The following is a 15920-nucleotide window of genomic DNA, read 5'->3' as shown; positions in this document are numbered from 1 at the left end:
GAAGGAGAGAAAACCCGGGGTGATGAGTAGCTCTGTTTAAAAGTTCCTGGGGAGGCTGTAGCCCTGGGGAAACACGGGTTCTGTGGCTTAGAGGTCATCGACAGTTGGCTGATGGACAACTGGGGGCACAGAGGGAGTCAGTCTCCTCCTGGGCGATGAGTTTGGTAGGGAAGGAAGGCAAGATGATATATACGCTTAAATGAGCTCTTCCCCAACTGTTGACTTGCACCCTTAACCTACTTGCCTGGAGACTTTTTTGGCTAAAGCTCCCATCGGGTCCCCCTCTCAAGTCTGGACTTCCTCCTGACCTTGCCCTTGAAGGCACCAGGTGATGCTGGTGTGACAGCCTGACCTGGGGCTTCTCATCCCCTGCTCATTAGACCTCGTGTCTCAGGCTCTCTCGGCTGTTTCTGTGACACTACCCCTTGCACAGGCTCCCCCGCCCTGTCCCCCGCAGCCTGCTCTCCCACTGACTTGGACACGCCACTATCCCATTCCTAAAGGTCTTCCAACAATGTTAAAAGAAACCATTTGACTTCAAAGGATTCAATCAACTCTCTCTTATATTCAGACTTCTGGGGGTACCTGCTGCTTTTCAACTCCTGTCTGCTGCCAGTCTAAACCGTACTAAATCTGACTCAGGGTGACGCGGTCTTTGAGCCCAGAAAAGAGCTTTCCATGCCTGGACCCTTGGCTCAAATTTGTGGTTCTGGCGCGGACTCCCTGAGCAACCTCCCCCCAAGCTTGGAGATGAGTCTCAAGACGGAGCGGCTCAGCTGTACGTTTGGCTAACTTGCCTGGTCCCCGGAGAGGTGACGTGGCTCAGAAAATGACCGAAAGCAAAAACCTCTGCTCTGTTTGACATCCACTCACTAGTGGCTCACGAAGGGGGGCGTCAGGCCCCTCCCCCAGCCTCTGTGGGACTGATGTGGCGAGCCAAGGGCAGACCGGTCACTGCCGCCAGCACTAACCACTAACCCGCCTGGCCCGGCCCCCCCTCACCGGCCTGCCTCTGTCCTGAAGGCCTATTACTGGAGGGAGAGCAGCTTGCTGAAGGGCCTGTGGGTGTCTCAGAAGAGGCAGCAAGCTGGCTTCCCCGGCGACCGCCTGCGGGGCGTGGTGTCCCGCCTCTTCCCCTACAGCAACTACAAGCTGGAGATGGTTGTGGTCAACGGGCGAGGCGATGGGCCTCGCAGTGAGACCAAGGAGTTCACCACCCCGGAAGGAGGTAGGTCTGGCCCGCAGCTCCCCGGGTGGGGCAGGACGAGGGGGGCGCACCCAGGTGGGCCCGGAGCGGCTCCAGCGTGGCTTGGCCCGCACTGCACACGTTGACTTCTGCGTGACCTCGAGGAGGGATGACCTACGAGCTGAGCAGCTCCAGCCGTGCCCCCAGGGCATCGTCACCGAGGTGGCCGCCCTGACGGAAGATTGGATGTCAAGACTGTGCGTGATTCTGGACGAGCTGTGCGCACGGACTCCCGTGGGAGGGCACTGCGGGAGCCGGGGCCCCTGCTTACCGCCTCCTGAGGGAGCACGGACACGCTGATCCCTCAGAGGCATCTGGTTTACCAGCCCCAAGGACCTTCACTCTTGTCACCACTGTAATCAAGGCTGTGCTGAGACTGTGCACCCTGCAGGGGGCACCCTGGTCCTGGAAGACAGACTCTTGCCGAGGTCCCAGCCCATCTGTTCTGCCGGTGCTCTTGAACCAGCCTGGCATTTGCTCTGCCCTCTCCTGTCTCTCCTTCCTCCTTTCTTCAGTATTATATTCCCCATTCTTCTCTCTCCCTCCTTTCTCCCTCCTTTGTTCTTCCCTCTTGTTTCTTTATTCCTGTCTCCCCTCTTCCTCGTCTGGTTTTCATCATCAGTCTCTCCCTATCGCTCATGCTCCTGGCACGTGTTCTGTTGTGGGTTACTTTCTCATCACCCCTGAACCCGGCATTCTCAGCTCGGAGGCCAGCTGCTTGGACCCAGTGGTGAGAATCCTTGTGTGAGGATTGAGACCTGCTGCCTCTGTCACCAAACGACTCAAATTGGTACCCTGCCTGGGAATGGCTCTGCCCAACTTGGAGGTTTCTTTGCAGGATCAGAGCCTCACATGTGCTAAATCCAGGGTAGTTGCTAAAGGAGAACTTGACTGACTTCCTCCCCATGTAAACAGAGTCTGAGCCATGTGTGCCCTAAAGCTGGGGAAATGCCATTCAGGATGGGGCGATGGACACTGGCCACCTCCCGGTTCTCCGGGTTCCGGCTTAGCGACAATCCAGCACGGGGGTTGCCCAGAGGTCAATGCCTTCATATTTGTGCTTTGTTTTCTGTGTTTTCCTCATCCTGTCCCCCTTCTCTCCCCCATGTCCCCCACTCTCTCCTCCTTCCCCAAGTACCCAGTGCCCCCAGGCGTTTCCGAGTCCGGCAGCCCAACCTGGAGACAATCAACCTGGAGTGGGATCATCCAGAACACCCCAATGGGATCCTGACTGGATATACTCTCAAATACGTGGCCTGTACGTTCTGCCCTTCTTTCTCTTGGATAATCTGAGAATCAGAAACCCTATTCTCACCACTTATCCTAAGGAATCAGGTAGCCAGCCTATGGGTACAGAGGGCATTGTGGAGGGATGGAGGGGCCGTAGAATGAGGGGAGGCAAGTGAGGCCCAGTCCCTGCTCTCCTGACACAGCTCCCCCAGCAGGGGGCTTCTAGTCAGCCCGGCGGCGAGACAGAGAGGACTTCCAGTCTGATGAGGGATTCGGCCCCCTGCCCGCAGGGATCTTAGAGTCGCCAAGTCTAGGAGAGAGAGTGCCTCACCTGGTGTGATTTCTGTCCGATGGGGCAGAGAGTACATGCATAAGAATCCACGTGACACTGACACGTGGAGATACCTTAACAGGATGCCTTTTTTGGGAAGGCAGCTGTCTGTACAGCTGCCAGGGAATTTGGAGCGGCTCAGTCAGGAGCCTGGGTTGGGAAGACCTCACCTAAAGAGTTCAGCGTCACCATTCAGGGGCAGGAGTGTTATTCATTTGAAAACCTTTCCGCCTTCTAAAGTAGGTAATGTACCTACAGAGGGCCAGGTGTTGTGCTGTTAAGGATTTTAATAGCCAACTGTGTGCCTGTGTGCTATTCTGAATCCATCTCTAGACCTGACCTTCCCCCTTTGAGTTACACTGAATAAGCCTTTTCCAAAGAAGACATTAACAATCTGAAGTTCTAGTGGTTTTGACCTAGTTCTGTTTGAAAGGAAGAAAGGAACTCAAGTTTTGTCCTTGTTGAAAAGGCTTGAGTTGAATCTTTCAAAATCAGCCTCATAGCTCTGCAGTGAGCCAGCGATGAGATCAGTGGGAAAGTGTTACCCCTGGGGTGTCATCAAAGCACCGGAAAGGAGTTCTTGCCCCGCACTCGGCCTTTGAACCGTCTCCCATCCCCGAGTCTTTAAGGTCCCGGGTAGGCTCCACGGGGTCCCCTGTCCAGCAGAGTCAGTGAGGCTTCCTCCTTCCAGCTGCAGACTGTATGACCCGTCACGGTCAACGTTGCTAAAGTTCAATTCCACTTACCTATCTCTCCCCAGTTAATGGAACCAAAGTAGGAAAGCAGATAGTGGAAAACTTCTCTCCCAATCAGACCAAGTTCACGGTGCAAAGAGCAGACCCCGTGTCGCGCTACCGCTTTTCCCTCAGTGCCAGGACGCAGGTGGGCTCTGGGGAAGCAGTCACAGAGGAGTCACCGGCGCCTCCGAATGAAGGTAGGTGCACTGGGGCAGCCTCGGAGCAAAAGGGCCCAGGTAATTCAGATGCCTAGAGAAACACTGACTTGGTTTGTGGCTGCCCAGCCTCTTGGGATGGAGAGGAAATGAGGCTGCAGGCCCTCAACCCTCCAAAGGAGAGAGCCCTCCTGCGTGCTGAGAGGTAGGTGCCAGCTGTGTATCTGCAAAAACGCATCTTCTTACTGTTGCCATCAGACCTGGGTCCCCACTCGGCCTTGACCTGCTCAGCTACTCAACCCCTGTCGTCTTTTCTTCTAATGGGGGATTGAGGAGGGGAGTGTGACTCGCAGCTGAGCTGAGGGCACGAGAGAAAGCGTGCTGGAAGCAAACGTGCTTGTGGGCTCCAAAGAGCAGGGACGGTGTTCGCCTGCGGAGGGAGGCAGCAGTATTGTCGAGATGGCCCCACGAGGGCTCTGGCGACGCCCCTTCTTTTCCCAAGAGTGCGGGGCACCCAGGAGGGGAAGGAAAGTCCGCTACTGAAGCTACTTCCTGGGATCGAGTAAAGCAGGAAATGTCATCCCTCCTTGCAGCCTGAATTGAGTTGAATTACAGGCCGGGGAGAGGAAGGGGAGTTGGGAAACAGCTGATTTGCCAAACCAGCTCCACAAAGAGCAAATGTGTTCCTCTCCCCGTTCTGGTGTCTTCAGCAGCGCAGCCCCCTGCCCCAAGCTGCGCCCACCTTAAACCTCCACCAGAGGGCGCTCCAGGCCCAGCTGTGCCTGTGCTGGGAGCCCCCTCAAGCCTGCGAGGCTGTAAGAAGCCTTGGTGTTGGCCAGACCGCAAATGAGAGGGGACGGGGGCTCTGCCTCTCCAGAGGTAGGGTGGTCTGTTCAACAGCCATTTCTTGAGCATCTAGGACATGAGGTGCCAGACACTGTGCCAAAAACGAGGGATATGAAGGTAATAAGCTCACTCAGTCTAGAAGGATAGACAGCCACAGGACTATCTAATTGTAATTCAATGTGAGAAGTGTTATGTGTTTAGATGACGGAAATGCAGTGGCTTGCAGGGGCGGGGGGTTTATTCTCCAAGCGAAGACCAAAATAGAGGGGATGTGCGTAGGAATCCTTGAAGCTGACAACACGTTACGTGTCTAGCGCTTTCCGCGGAAGGCTGAGGCCTGGCGGCCTGACCTTACTCTGGATCACACCTCCTGAGCGCCCTGGACCCCAACCCAGGAGTGCCTCCAGCCTGGTGCCACCTTATCCCCAGCTTCCCCGTTCAGCTTCATAAGCAGCCCTGCATCCCTCCCCAGCCTCCACTTCCCTGGCCAGCAGACCAGGCAGAAGCTGGAGGAAGGCCGACAGTGTTTTCTGTGTCCCTCCCTGCCCTTGTAAACCAGGGAGTGAGCCACCCAATTATTCCCCTCCTACTGCCCCCTTCCAGCCTCCCGGGGACTTGGGCCGTTTACTAGGGCCCAAGGGCAGACCGGGGTGATGCATTTTCTTGATTACTTAATTCTCTAAGGAGACACATAAAGAGTCTCCCCACTGCCCGTCTCCACCCCCCACCTCCACCCCCCATCTCCACTCCCCATCTCCACCCCCCATCTCCACTCCCCATCTCCACCCCCCACCTCCACCCCCCATCTCCACCCCAGTGCAGAACATCAGGTGGACAAAGCCCCCTGGCCCAGCCCCAGCGACCACCACAGGGAGGATCTGCAGCTCCAGGGGACAAGAGAACAAAGAGACTTCTCAGCCCAGGGATTTGCAGCAAATTCAAGAATTCCTTTTAGGGTTCTCAGCCCACAGCTGGGTTTCTTATTTTGTAGGATGTAGTGGGGCAGCAGAACATGAGGACGGGGATCAGGGCTCCAGTCCATCGCAGTTCCCTGGCCTTCCAAGGCTGGGATGGTTTGGGGAGGGCTCAGTCAAATACGCACCCCCCCACCCCAACACTATTCAACAATAATGGAACCTTCCCTTTGACCGGGGTTGGTGTCCTACACCACCGACATCTTATGTCCTCAATTCCTGGCATCACTGAGGGTCACCCAGCCTCCTTCATAAAGGTCAGCCCAGCCCAGCAAGGGAAGGACACACCCTTGGAGAAGGACCTGGGAACACGGCACTCTGGGTGGACTGTCCCTGCTCCCACCTTTTAGGTGTCCTTGAGTAGAGGTACAAGCAGAATATATTAGAAAGGTCTCCAAGGCCCAAGGAAGTTTTTTAATGGGGACATACCAGACCCCAGTGGAGTGGAACATGATCCCCAAACAGCAGGTGGCAGCCTCAGGGCGGTGGCCACCACCTGGCCACACCGTCTGGGCCAGTTTTGAGCCAGAACCTTCTCTGTCCTGTGGTTGCTTGTCCTGAGGTTTCACCTGTGCTCTGTTTTCTCTTCTCTCTCATCCTTTCTCCCTCTCTCTGGCTCTCTTGGGCGCCGTGTTCTGAAGCTACTCCGACCGCAGGTACCGTACCAGCAGCCGAGGTAACGGGCATGGCATGGGGCACGCAGGTGGAGCCCAGCCTAGCCAGGGCGAAGAAGGAGGGAGAGTCTCGGGGTGAAAGCATGCTCCAGGCTCACCCTTTCAGTGCTTGGCAAGCCAGACTGTCCAGGAGGATGTGTGTGGAAGATGGAACCAGAGGAGACCAAACACATTTTCCTCCCTTCGCTACTGAAGGAGGATGGCATAGACAGGGCCCCTCCCACGTGGGATCCAGGCCTGTTCTCTGGAGCTACATGATTGCTCCCCCTGAATCACCCGAGCCTTTGCCCGGGCTTCACACCTCAGAGCCCAGAGAGAGGGCCCATAGCCTTTGGGTGGCCCACTGTGCCCTCGAAGGAGTAGGGGCAGCTGGCTCCCGTCCCCTGGTCAGGCTGCTGTCCCCTGGAAGGGTGGCCTGTGGGTGAGCACGCTGTGCATGCTGGCCCTGCATGCGGCATGGGGCCCGGCACCAGCTCTGCCTTCCATCTCGGGTCCGGTCAGTGAGGACGAGGGAGCATGTCCTGGGAGGGGGTCAGGTGTCCCAGGACCTGGAGTCGCAGCAGACGCCGTGGGCAGATTGTCCCCTCACCCCTCAGAAACTCACCTTCTCAGAGTCTCTGGTGTTAAGTCCGTCTCCACTCTCGGGGCCTGGGAGGTGGACGCACTGTGGAAGTGAGGAGTTGGGCGGGCAGGTCCACGTGGGCGATAACCTACCAGCCAGGTCCCTCCTCTCAGTCCTCAGGCTGTGGGTTTGAGGAACATCCCCAAAGAAGGCCAGTCCTCTGGCCAGAGGAACTCAGCAGGGACCCCAGGGTTCCTTCCCCGGCCCTCCTCTGGATCAGAGCAAAAGCTGCGGGGCAGGGGTCTGCCGGAGCCTCCTTAAGCTCGAGGCAGCAAGGTGAAGCTAGAAGCAGGCGAGGCATCAGAGTTGGCTTGTGAAGAGGATGCCATCGTGCCCAGCTTGGTTTCCCTCCTTTCACTCATTTACCGCCCCCCCCCCCATTTTAGGTTGGTTCTATTTCTGTTGCGCACCCTGCTTCCTTCAGTTTGTGTTTGTTCCACCAGTGAGATCTGTGGCTGGTGCGCTGCCATCATCCTTCCCTTCCCCAGTCCCCTCCATCCCCCTCCCACATAACCCAGGCTGGCCGGGCTCAGTGCCTCCCCACCTCTTCCGGGATGTGAGGCCGAGAGGTGTCCTGGGCCCGGAGACCAGGAAGAAAGCTGTCCTTGCTTGCCCTCTGGGGGTTGTCCTGACTCCCTGGTTCAAGTTTGCGGCGGAGATTTCCCCTGGGACTGTTACAGTAGGTGCTCAGTGCAGCCTGAGCCGGCTCAGGGGAGGTGGAAGGCGAGATGCAGGGAGGACGCTGCATGAGTCACCTGGAAGCTCTTTGGCCAGGCAGCTTGCGGTCCACCTCCCCCATTCTGGCTCCCAGGACCCAAGGCAGGTGGGTCTGGTGGCAGGGAGCCTGCCCTGCTCAGTGGTCATCTGCGCCGGTCTCACTGCCCCTCTCATGAGTGGCAGGTGTGAGGGGGAGGGGTATGATTCCAAACACCCCACTTCCTACTTCCGTGTGGAAGAGATCCAAGCTCATTGTGGGGTGCCGAGGGAGCCAGGGCCTCTGTCCATCAGTCAGATGTGTTTCTCAGGCTCCGGCTTCCGCAGGACCTGGTGGGAGAGGCACACTGTGCTTCTTGGTGAATAAGCTGTGCTGATGACATCAGCTGTTCCCAGCTTTAAATGCGTAAGAACCTCCTGCACCATGTGCAGGTGCCAAGTGATGGAGCCCAGATTGGACACTGTTGACACAGGCCTGGTGTCCGGCCCTCTGCTCCCTTCCCTCTCATCCTCTCTAAACCTGGACGTTTTTCCCCGAAACTGATCTGGTCATATCTTACCCAGTGAAGATAATATCTGCGGTCTCTGAGGATTGCCGCCCGTCTGCGCCGGCCATCTGTGGTTTAGCCAGGGTGGGCTGTGCACCATGGGGACATTTTTGGACTGAGCCGTCCACCTTGGAATGTAGAAACTGCCGGCCTTGTCTTTGACTCAGATCTGCAAATGCTTGGTAGGCAGTTGCATGGTGGCTTCCGGGGAACGAAAGGTGAATAAGAGCTATGCTGTCACTCTCAATTTTCTCCGTCTCCTGCGTGATGTCCCCCAAAACTCTGGTAGAAAACCCTTGGCCACGGCTGGGGTGCTTGCCAGTGTGCATTAGGCAACCCATGAGGTTGCCGCTGCCTTCGGTTAGGGGTCGGGTGCTTCCAGGTCCAGGCCCACCCTGGGTCCCCATTACTCTCAGTTGCCAGGCTGGTGATCTCCACTAGGTCGTGACCAGCGTGGTTCTCCAGCCCATAGTCCCTGCTGTGGCTGGAGATGACTTCCCAGCCCAGCAAGGTGTCTGTCCAGCCCGTGGGCCACTCTGCTTACAAAGCCCACTTCTGGGCCTTACTCTCTTTTTATCTGCTACCCCAACCCCGCCCCGGGGGTTGAAATCATCTGAATCCCCTTGGACCCGTGCACTGGACAGCTTCCTGTGGAACACCTGCCCTCCCTTCCCGCCTGGGCAAACCGCTGACAACTCACTCACCTGACTCTTGTGTCCCTTCCCTCAGAGCCTTGCCTTCTTGCCTCTGCCCTCTCAGTCTCTGTGACCCGGCCCGGCCGTGGGACAATAGACACAGCGAATGAGTGGGTCAGAGAGGATGCTGTGTTGCCGGCTGTGACCTGAGCCAGCTAAGGTTGCCTCCTCCACTGTGACTGCTCCGGGCGCCCTCCGGGAGGATGCCTGGGGAGCGCCTCCTTTCCTCCTCCTCCCTCCTGCTCCCCTCACGCTAATACCTGACTGTTGCTGATGCTCCAAAGGAAAAGCATCAAGGTAGCCATCATCAGAGAAAACCCTTCCTCCTGTCACACTTGGCAGAGGGAGGGGACGAGACTCTGGCCGCATCCTCAAAGTCGTTTCTCATCCTGTCTCTGCCCAGCTGGCCCAGCACGAAAGTCGCTCTAGCCTAGCCTCTCTCAGCTTTGTTTCTAGGGCTGCTCGCCCGAGCGCCCAGGAAAGCATGTGTGAGCCTGGCTGTTGGCCCTGCGTGAGTGTGAGTGTACGTGTCTGCTTGTACGAGGACCAGGGGCCACGTGAGTGTGTACAGCTTTGGGGACATTATTCAGGGGGCTGGTAAAGGCAGCACCACTGTGCGCATAGGAAGGGCGGCTGAGGTGTCTGCACTGCACGGAGTGGGATGATTTAGGTTAAAAGGGAGTTGAAGGGGTTTGATGACACCTTTTAAATAGTCATAGCAAAAGGGAGCGTTGTGAACATTGCATTTGCCGGAAGTTTTTAGAAAATATAGCACTGATAAGGAGCCAAATCAGAGCAGTCCTGTCCAGATGGACAAGATAGCTCCTCAGGGTTCCTTCCAGCAGCTCGGAGCAGGGGGAAGAGCCCACGTGTGTCCTTGGCACCAGGAGCTGCCTTTGCTTCGTGGGTCTCTCAGCCTCGTGTGTGTGTGTGTGTGTGTGTGTGTGTGTGTGTGTGTCTTGGTGGGTGGGACATGCAGATCCCCTCGGGCTTACCTCTTATAGCACTGAGCTTCATTCTAGACCAGGGGCCGCCTTGGACTGAAATACATCCTTGAATAACGACCGTGAGAGGGAGACTTGTTCCCACGGCACATCCCTCACCGCCCTGATGTCTGTGAATTGACTGGGGTTTGGGGAATATAGGCACCGTCGGCCTTGACCTTGTCCAGGAATCTCTGGAATGCATGGGGCGTAGTCAGCTGCCCAGTGTGACTTCTGTGGTCAGTGCCCTCAGGGCCCAATAATGCCTCTGACCTTATAAACAGGGAGGTGCCTGGGATCCGGGAACAGTCCCTCCTTCTCTGTAGGGGACTTGTAATACTGGAGGCCCAGGGGAATGAAAGGGCTTTTGTTGGTCAGGCTCTTGTTGAGAAGGCTTAGGATCTTACAATTCTTCCCTGAGGAAAGCTCTCTGGCTGTTCTCTCTCTGGCTCCCTCCCTGCCCTGGCTCCCTCCTGAGAGTTAGGGGTATTGTTTTCCTGACCTTCTGGCGATTTGAAGTGATGTTGCTTGGGTGGGATGTCACTTTTCCTTGGAAGTTATAGTTGCGTTATGTCTTAACATCCCTCCCTACTACCCCATTAGCATCGACAGTAGAAAGTAGACTGTGGTCAGATCACAGGAGATAGAGGGCAAGGAGGAGAGGTAGCTCTGTCTCACCCTGATTCACCCATCATTCTTCTCAGACCCTCAGCTTTGGCAATCCTGGAACTAAAGAGTAATAGGCCAGCCCTTTGTTAGCATCCGTGACCCTTTTGTAGAAGGAGAGAGGGTCTATGGAAACATTGTCACAATAGGCTTAGCCCCCTGGGGCTGACCAATGTCAAAGGGTAGCTTTGGATGGGAGATGAGGACATGAGAGTTAGTGCAGATTTGAAATCCTCTAGAGACTTTTGCAAAAAAGCAGCCTGGCATGTGTCTCACTCGCGTCCTGGGATTCCTCTGTTCACTGTGGGCTGGGAAGACGGTGCTACCGAGCACAGGCCACACGGTGGTTCCATTAGTGCCCCTTTCCCATGTTCTAATAAAAGGGAAAGGACTTGGGGTGCCCAGACTCCAAGTGTCCTAGAGAGAAAGGCAGTTACTACAGGTCAGGGTGGATCGGGGGTAATTACACGAAGGCCCATCACTGGGCAGAGAAGGGAGGCGAGGCCCGGAAATAAACCAGAGCTGAGACCCTGGGGAGAGGCTGAGCAGTGGAGGCAGGAGAGGTGAACCGTGGTGCAAGGCTTCCCCGCAGACTGGGGAGCCTTCTCCCTTTGTCACTGGGTTTGGGGGATGTTAGAACTCAAGCAGGCTGGAGAAAGGGTCCTTTCAGAGTGAATGGTTGGGAATGGCAGGTCTCCCAGGGCCCCTGCAGGACAGGGGCTGGACGCCTGCCCACCTCCAAGGCCGGGGCTCCAGGCCTGGACCCAAGTGGTGCTGCTTGGCCTGTGCTGGGTGGCGCTTGGCCTGGGACCCCAGGTCGTCCCTGGGGTCTGAGCAGCTCGGTATGTGTCCATCTTCATCACTGCCCTTGGCTGGATGCATGCTGGGTGCTTTGAGCCATACAGACCATGAGAAGAAAATGAAACGCACTGGCTTCATTCTCTTCCTCCCCCACGGTCGTGCCCTCTTCCACCGCGACCCGTCTGAGCCAGTCCGTCCTGCTTGGGGTGTGGGAGGGGCCTGGTTACTGAGCTGCATCCCTTCCGCGGGCTGCCTGCCTTGCGCGCGGGGCCGTGCGTCCAGCCTGGGGACGGCCAAACCAACCAGACTCGGCTGTTTTACGTTTCCCTCTCAGCTCCTCCCACGTCGCCCCCGACCACGGTGGGTGCGACCGGCACTGTGAGCAGTACTGAGGCTACTGCCACGGCCGCCGCCACCACCGAAGCCACCACAGTCCCCACCACCCCAACTGTCGCACCTACCACCATCGCCACCACCACCGTCGCCACAACTACTGCAACCACTGCCGCCACCACCACCACCACCACCACGGAGAGCCCTCCCACCACCACCAGGACTAAGATACAGGAATCCGGTACTGCCCGTCGTCCGTGCTGCCCAGACAGGAGGGGGGGCTGGGGTGGTGCCCACCAACACTTCCCTTTGTTTCTGCTTTGAAAACACAGGTGGTGAGACTCTCAGTCTGGCAGCCTAGAGGTTCAGAGCATCCTGCCCCACACTCTGTGGGTGGTCCCCACTGCTCATGCCCCCGTTCTAGCCTCAGATCCCTGTTCTTCAGCAGAGGGCTGCACCCCTCGGGCAGGACCCCCGGGTCCTGGATGGTGGGGCTGCCTCTAACTAGATGCTGAGTGGTCAGCTCAAAGGGAGAGAGTGTGGGGAAGGGAAAGGGCCTGACACTGGCCACCTGGCCTGAGAAGTCTTCCTCCTCTCGACGTGTTTCCTCTGGCCTCGCAGCAGAGGGCTGGGGACCAGGGAGTGGCTGGCCGTGCCAGGCAGCTCTGTTCCCGGAACCCTGTGCCTCCTTTGCCCCTCTCCCCCTGAGGCACATTTATAGATTTTTCTTTTAAAAAACCAGAGCTTCCAGTAGATAGCCTTGCCAAGGAGTCCCGTCATGCTAGAGGCTGCTCTGCTGCTCTCCCGCACGCACCCCCCCCCCCGGCCCAGCTACACACACACGGAGGGAAAGTCACAGCCTTTCTAGGGGCCCCGGGTGAGAATCGATCCCCACCAGCCTGCTGAGCCCAGAGAAAGTGCTGTTCCTGCATCACGCAGCCAGGCCAGGAAGCTCTGTGCTTCCAGCGCGAGGAGACCCCTCGGGAATCCAGCAGTACCTCTAAGAACAGACATCAAACGCTCTTATTACCACGGAGGGGGGCCCTCCAGTGCGGAGCCCACGGGCCGGCTGTAAAATCAGCACAATGCAGTTGGCAGGGCTGGCAGGAAGCACCCAGAACCTTCCTCCAGCAGCTGGAGAACTTAGGTCCCCTCCGTGTGCAGGACAGTCCCTTCCCCTTCCTTGCCGTCACCCACCACGCCCCACTTCCCTCAGCTCCTGAATGAGGATGGAGGCTTAACGCACGAGCGAGCGAGTGTTTTCTTTGATTCAGTTGCGCGGAGCTCTGCAAGCCACAGTAGGAGACACAGCATATGTAGGTGACATTATACTCCTCAGCCCTTGAAAATGCTGATTGGCTTGAAAGCTACAAAGTTGAGAATTTAAACAACATGCTCTTTAGGAAGAAGCTGGCTGAGGAGAAACCTGCTAGGCTGTTACAAGCTGCCACCGGTTCGGAGTTTGGTGATGGGTGTTCTTGGGGCCACAGGGAGGCCTCTATTGCATTAAGGTGGGCCTCCGTGCCCCACTTTAACGCTTTGAGTTCACAGAAAAGATGCACCAGGATTCAAGACAGGGTGTGGGTCTTGCTTGCTCATGGAAGGAGCGGCCTTGCTGCCACAGAGGACTAGCCCTGTGTCTCACACCCCAGCTTCTAACTGCCTGAGACACCTCGGGGGGCCGGGCCACACCCTGACCTTATTCTTAGAGTGCAGGGGCTCCCCTCAACATCCTCACCTCCCTCGACACAGCAGAATGACTCTGTTGTCCAGGATTTTCAAAAGGAACATTCCTCTTTGTTGTGTCTTACAACTTAGGACAAAATGTTTCCTAAGTTTACTTACTCCTTTCCGGGGTGAAGTGGGACTTTTTATTTGTCCTTAACTGGTCTTTTTCAGATTTCAAGGGATAGTCCTTAAGTCTCACATCCCAGGAGTCGGCAGAACAACCCACGTTTCCCCTCACTCCATCCTTTTGTTTCTATAGAAATTGCTGGCTTTTCTTCTTGGTGACTCTCTTTGAGCTTTTCAGTTCCTTCATGATCATCATCTTGGCCTCTCTGGATGGCAGTATCTTCCTCCAACTCCCACCTCTAAATCATTGTGGCTCCCCATTGCTTGACCTTATCTAACCATGCCCTAGTCTCCATTTAAGACAGTCAGACTTGGGCCAGGATTGTACTGGTGATCAAATTGTTGAAACCCAAGTTCTCTGGATATTTCCAGGACCCAGAGCTAAGGAGGAGAAAAAAAATCTCAAGTCCCCAAATCATAGCTGATCGTACTTCATTCCCAGTAGCAGGAGCCATGAGATTCTAAGGAGCTGGGGTTGGGGCTGACTTAAGCAGCCAGTACAATGGGAACTTGTGGCAGCTCAGTAAAGAAGCCAACCTTCTGCCCTCCCCCTGGAGGGTGCATGGTGCCTTCAATGGAATCTCTTTCTTGGCCCCTCACCTAACACAAGTCGTGCTCACCTACAACTGACAGCGTTGTAGTAGAGAAGGCGCTTGTTTGAAGTGAAGACCAGGAGATCTTTGATCACTTCCCCAGCCCCGCAGACTCAGTCCCACGTCAAACAGATAATGAATAAATGCATCACCAATGTACTCTATTCATTTAGTTTTGACAAGTGAGTTGGTGACAGTGCCCCCTTGCATGCTAATAAAATATACAGGAGCCACGCTTATAAAGTCTTTGAAATACAAGGCTTCATGCTAGTACTCCACTCTTCAATCTTTGCTGGGAAATGGGGTAATCAGACTGCTGGGATGCTTGAAAATGATTACGTTTGAAGATTAGAGCCATTCTCCTGTCCACGGGCTATGCTTTCAGACAGCGCGATGGCTTTGATAAAGTAGCTCCCAGCTCATAGGAACTAGGTAATTAATGTCTTCTGTGTTCCATGGAAATCAGACCTCAAAGGTGTAGTGCTGAGCAGCCATCAGAACAGGGTTCTTCTGGTGTCTGGACCACTGAGCGCTGGGTGTCAGGAAGGAGTTACCGGTCTGGCCCCACCGCGCCCATGGAAGGGAGAGGAAGGATTCGTTCTGTCTCTGCTTGAGATGCTGAGTTTTAGGCCCCAAGTCCCCTTAGACAATCTGAAGCTATTTTTCACATAGTTCAGCGTCTTGGTGACCAAAAATGACCCCCAGGGCTCCTCAGACCAGAGTTAGTGGCTAGGTTACCATTCTCCACCCCCAGTTTCAGGAGCCCATTAAGGCCCTCCCCTGTTTGGTCCTGTCCTTTCTGCAGATCAGGACCCCCTCTCTCCTTCCTGTAGCCGTCTATAGTTGAGGTGACAGAGGCTGGCACACCTCCGCCCTCTGTCCGCATCCTAGCTAACACGGCTTCTCCCTGGCCCTTTTCGCTGCACCGTTCAAATTCATGATAAGGGACCTAAAAAGGGAATAAACGCAGGTTAGAGCCGCCAATGGTCTGGATCAAACTCACTCTTTCATGCCCACCCCCATCTATGTGGACATACAGACAGTGTCCAGCTTCCCCCCCCCCACGTGTCCTCCTGACTGTATCTGCTCGTACCTGGATGGCAACCTCTGGCCTGGCCCCCAAGGCTGCAGCTTGGAGCTCTGTCGGGCCCTGTGCACAGCCACGTCCTCCTCTGCCCCTTCCTGGCCTTTGTGTGTGTGTGTCTGTGTGTCTGCGGTGCTGCCTCCCTTCCTCACCACTAACTCCTCTTCTAACCCACCCCCCAGCCCCCGACGAGCAGTCCATATGGAACGTCACAGTGCTCCCCAACAGTAAATGGGCCAACATCACCTGGAAGCACAATTTCGGGCCCGGAACTGACTTTGTGGTTGAGTACATCGACAGTAAGCATTGCTGTGCGGGGTGGCGGTGGCGGCGGCAGCTGCAGCTGCAGCCCGTGGCGTAGATGCTGTTAAAAAGATCCGGTGAACTCCCCCAGGCTCAGGGAGGCCTTTCAGCCGGCTTAATTATGGCCTTAATGAAGTCGATTCGTGCTCAGGTGGTAGCCAGTGAGGTGGGAAGCGCAGACGCAAAGAGAAGGAAGGGGTTTCTGCAGCCATTAGCGAAGGTGCCTGTGCCGGGGGCGGGCGGCCTGGGGAAGGGGCCCTTTGTCTGTTTCCTGCCCGGGATGAGGGCTCTGATGGCCCCCAGTGGGCCAGATCTCACCTCTGCGTGGATCTTCCTAACTTGGGATCCATGTTTTCAGCTGTCTCCTCTAGGTAAGGCTGGCCAGTCCAGTCTTGAGGGTCCAACTGTGCTTTGCTCCCAGAGGGACACCAGCTGCCCACAGTACAGAGACCCCAACCAGAGTCATTGTCTCAAAGAGCTGGTGGCTTGAGCTGAGCTGTTCGCTCCTCACTGAGCCTTGGGAGCAAGCGT

General features: G+C 56.2%; 1 protein-coding gene across 1 annotated transcript in view; it reads left to right on the top strand.

Moving 5' to 3' along the window:
- The window catches only part of NFASC (neurofascin), a 175411-nt gene that overhangs the window by 141020 nt on the left and 18471 nt on the right, over positions 1-15920 (top strand). The window contains exons 22-27 of the mRNA XM_072948373.1: positions 1024-1228; positions 2382-2504; positions 3568-3741; positions 6161-6175; positions 11557-11796; positions 15269-15385. Coding sequence (XP_072804474.1) covers positions 1024-1228; positions 2382-2504; positions 3568-3741; positions 6161-6175; positions 11557-11796; positions 15269-15385 — 874 coding nt within the window. The remainder of the gene's footprint in view (positions 1-1023; positions 1229-2381; positions 2505-3567; positions 3742-6160; positions 6176-11556; positions 11797-15268; positions 15386-15920) is intronic.

The sequence above is a fragment of the Vicugna pacos genome, chromosome 23, assembly GCF_048564905.1.
Source record: "Vicugna pacos chromosome 23, VicPac4, whole genome shotgun sequence".
Taxonomy (NCBI): Eukaryota; Metazoa; Chordata; class Mammalia; order Artiodactyla; family Camelidae; genus Vicugna; species Vicugna pacos.
This window is presented reverse-complemented; position numbering and strand designations above follow the sequence as displayed.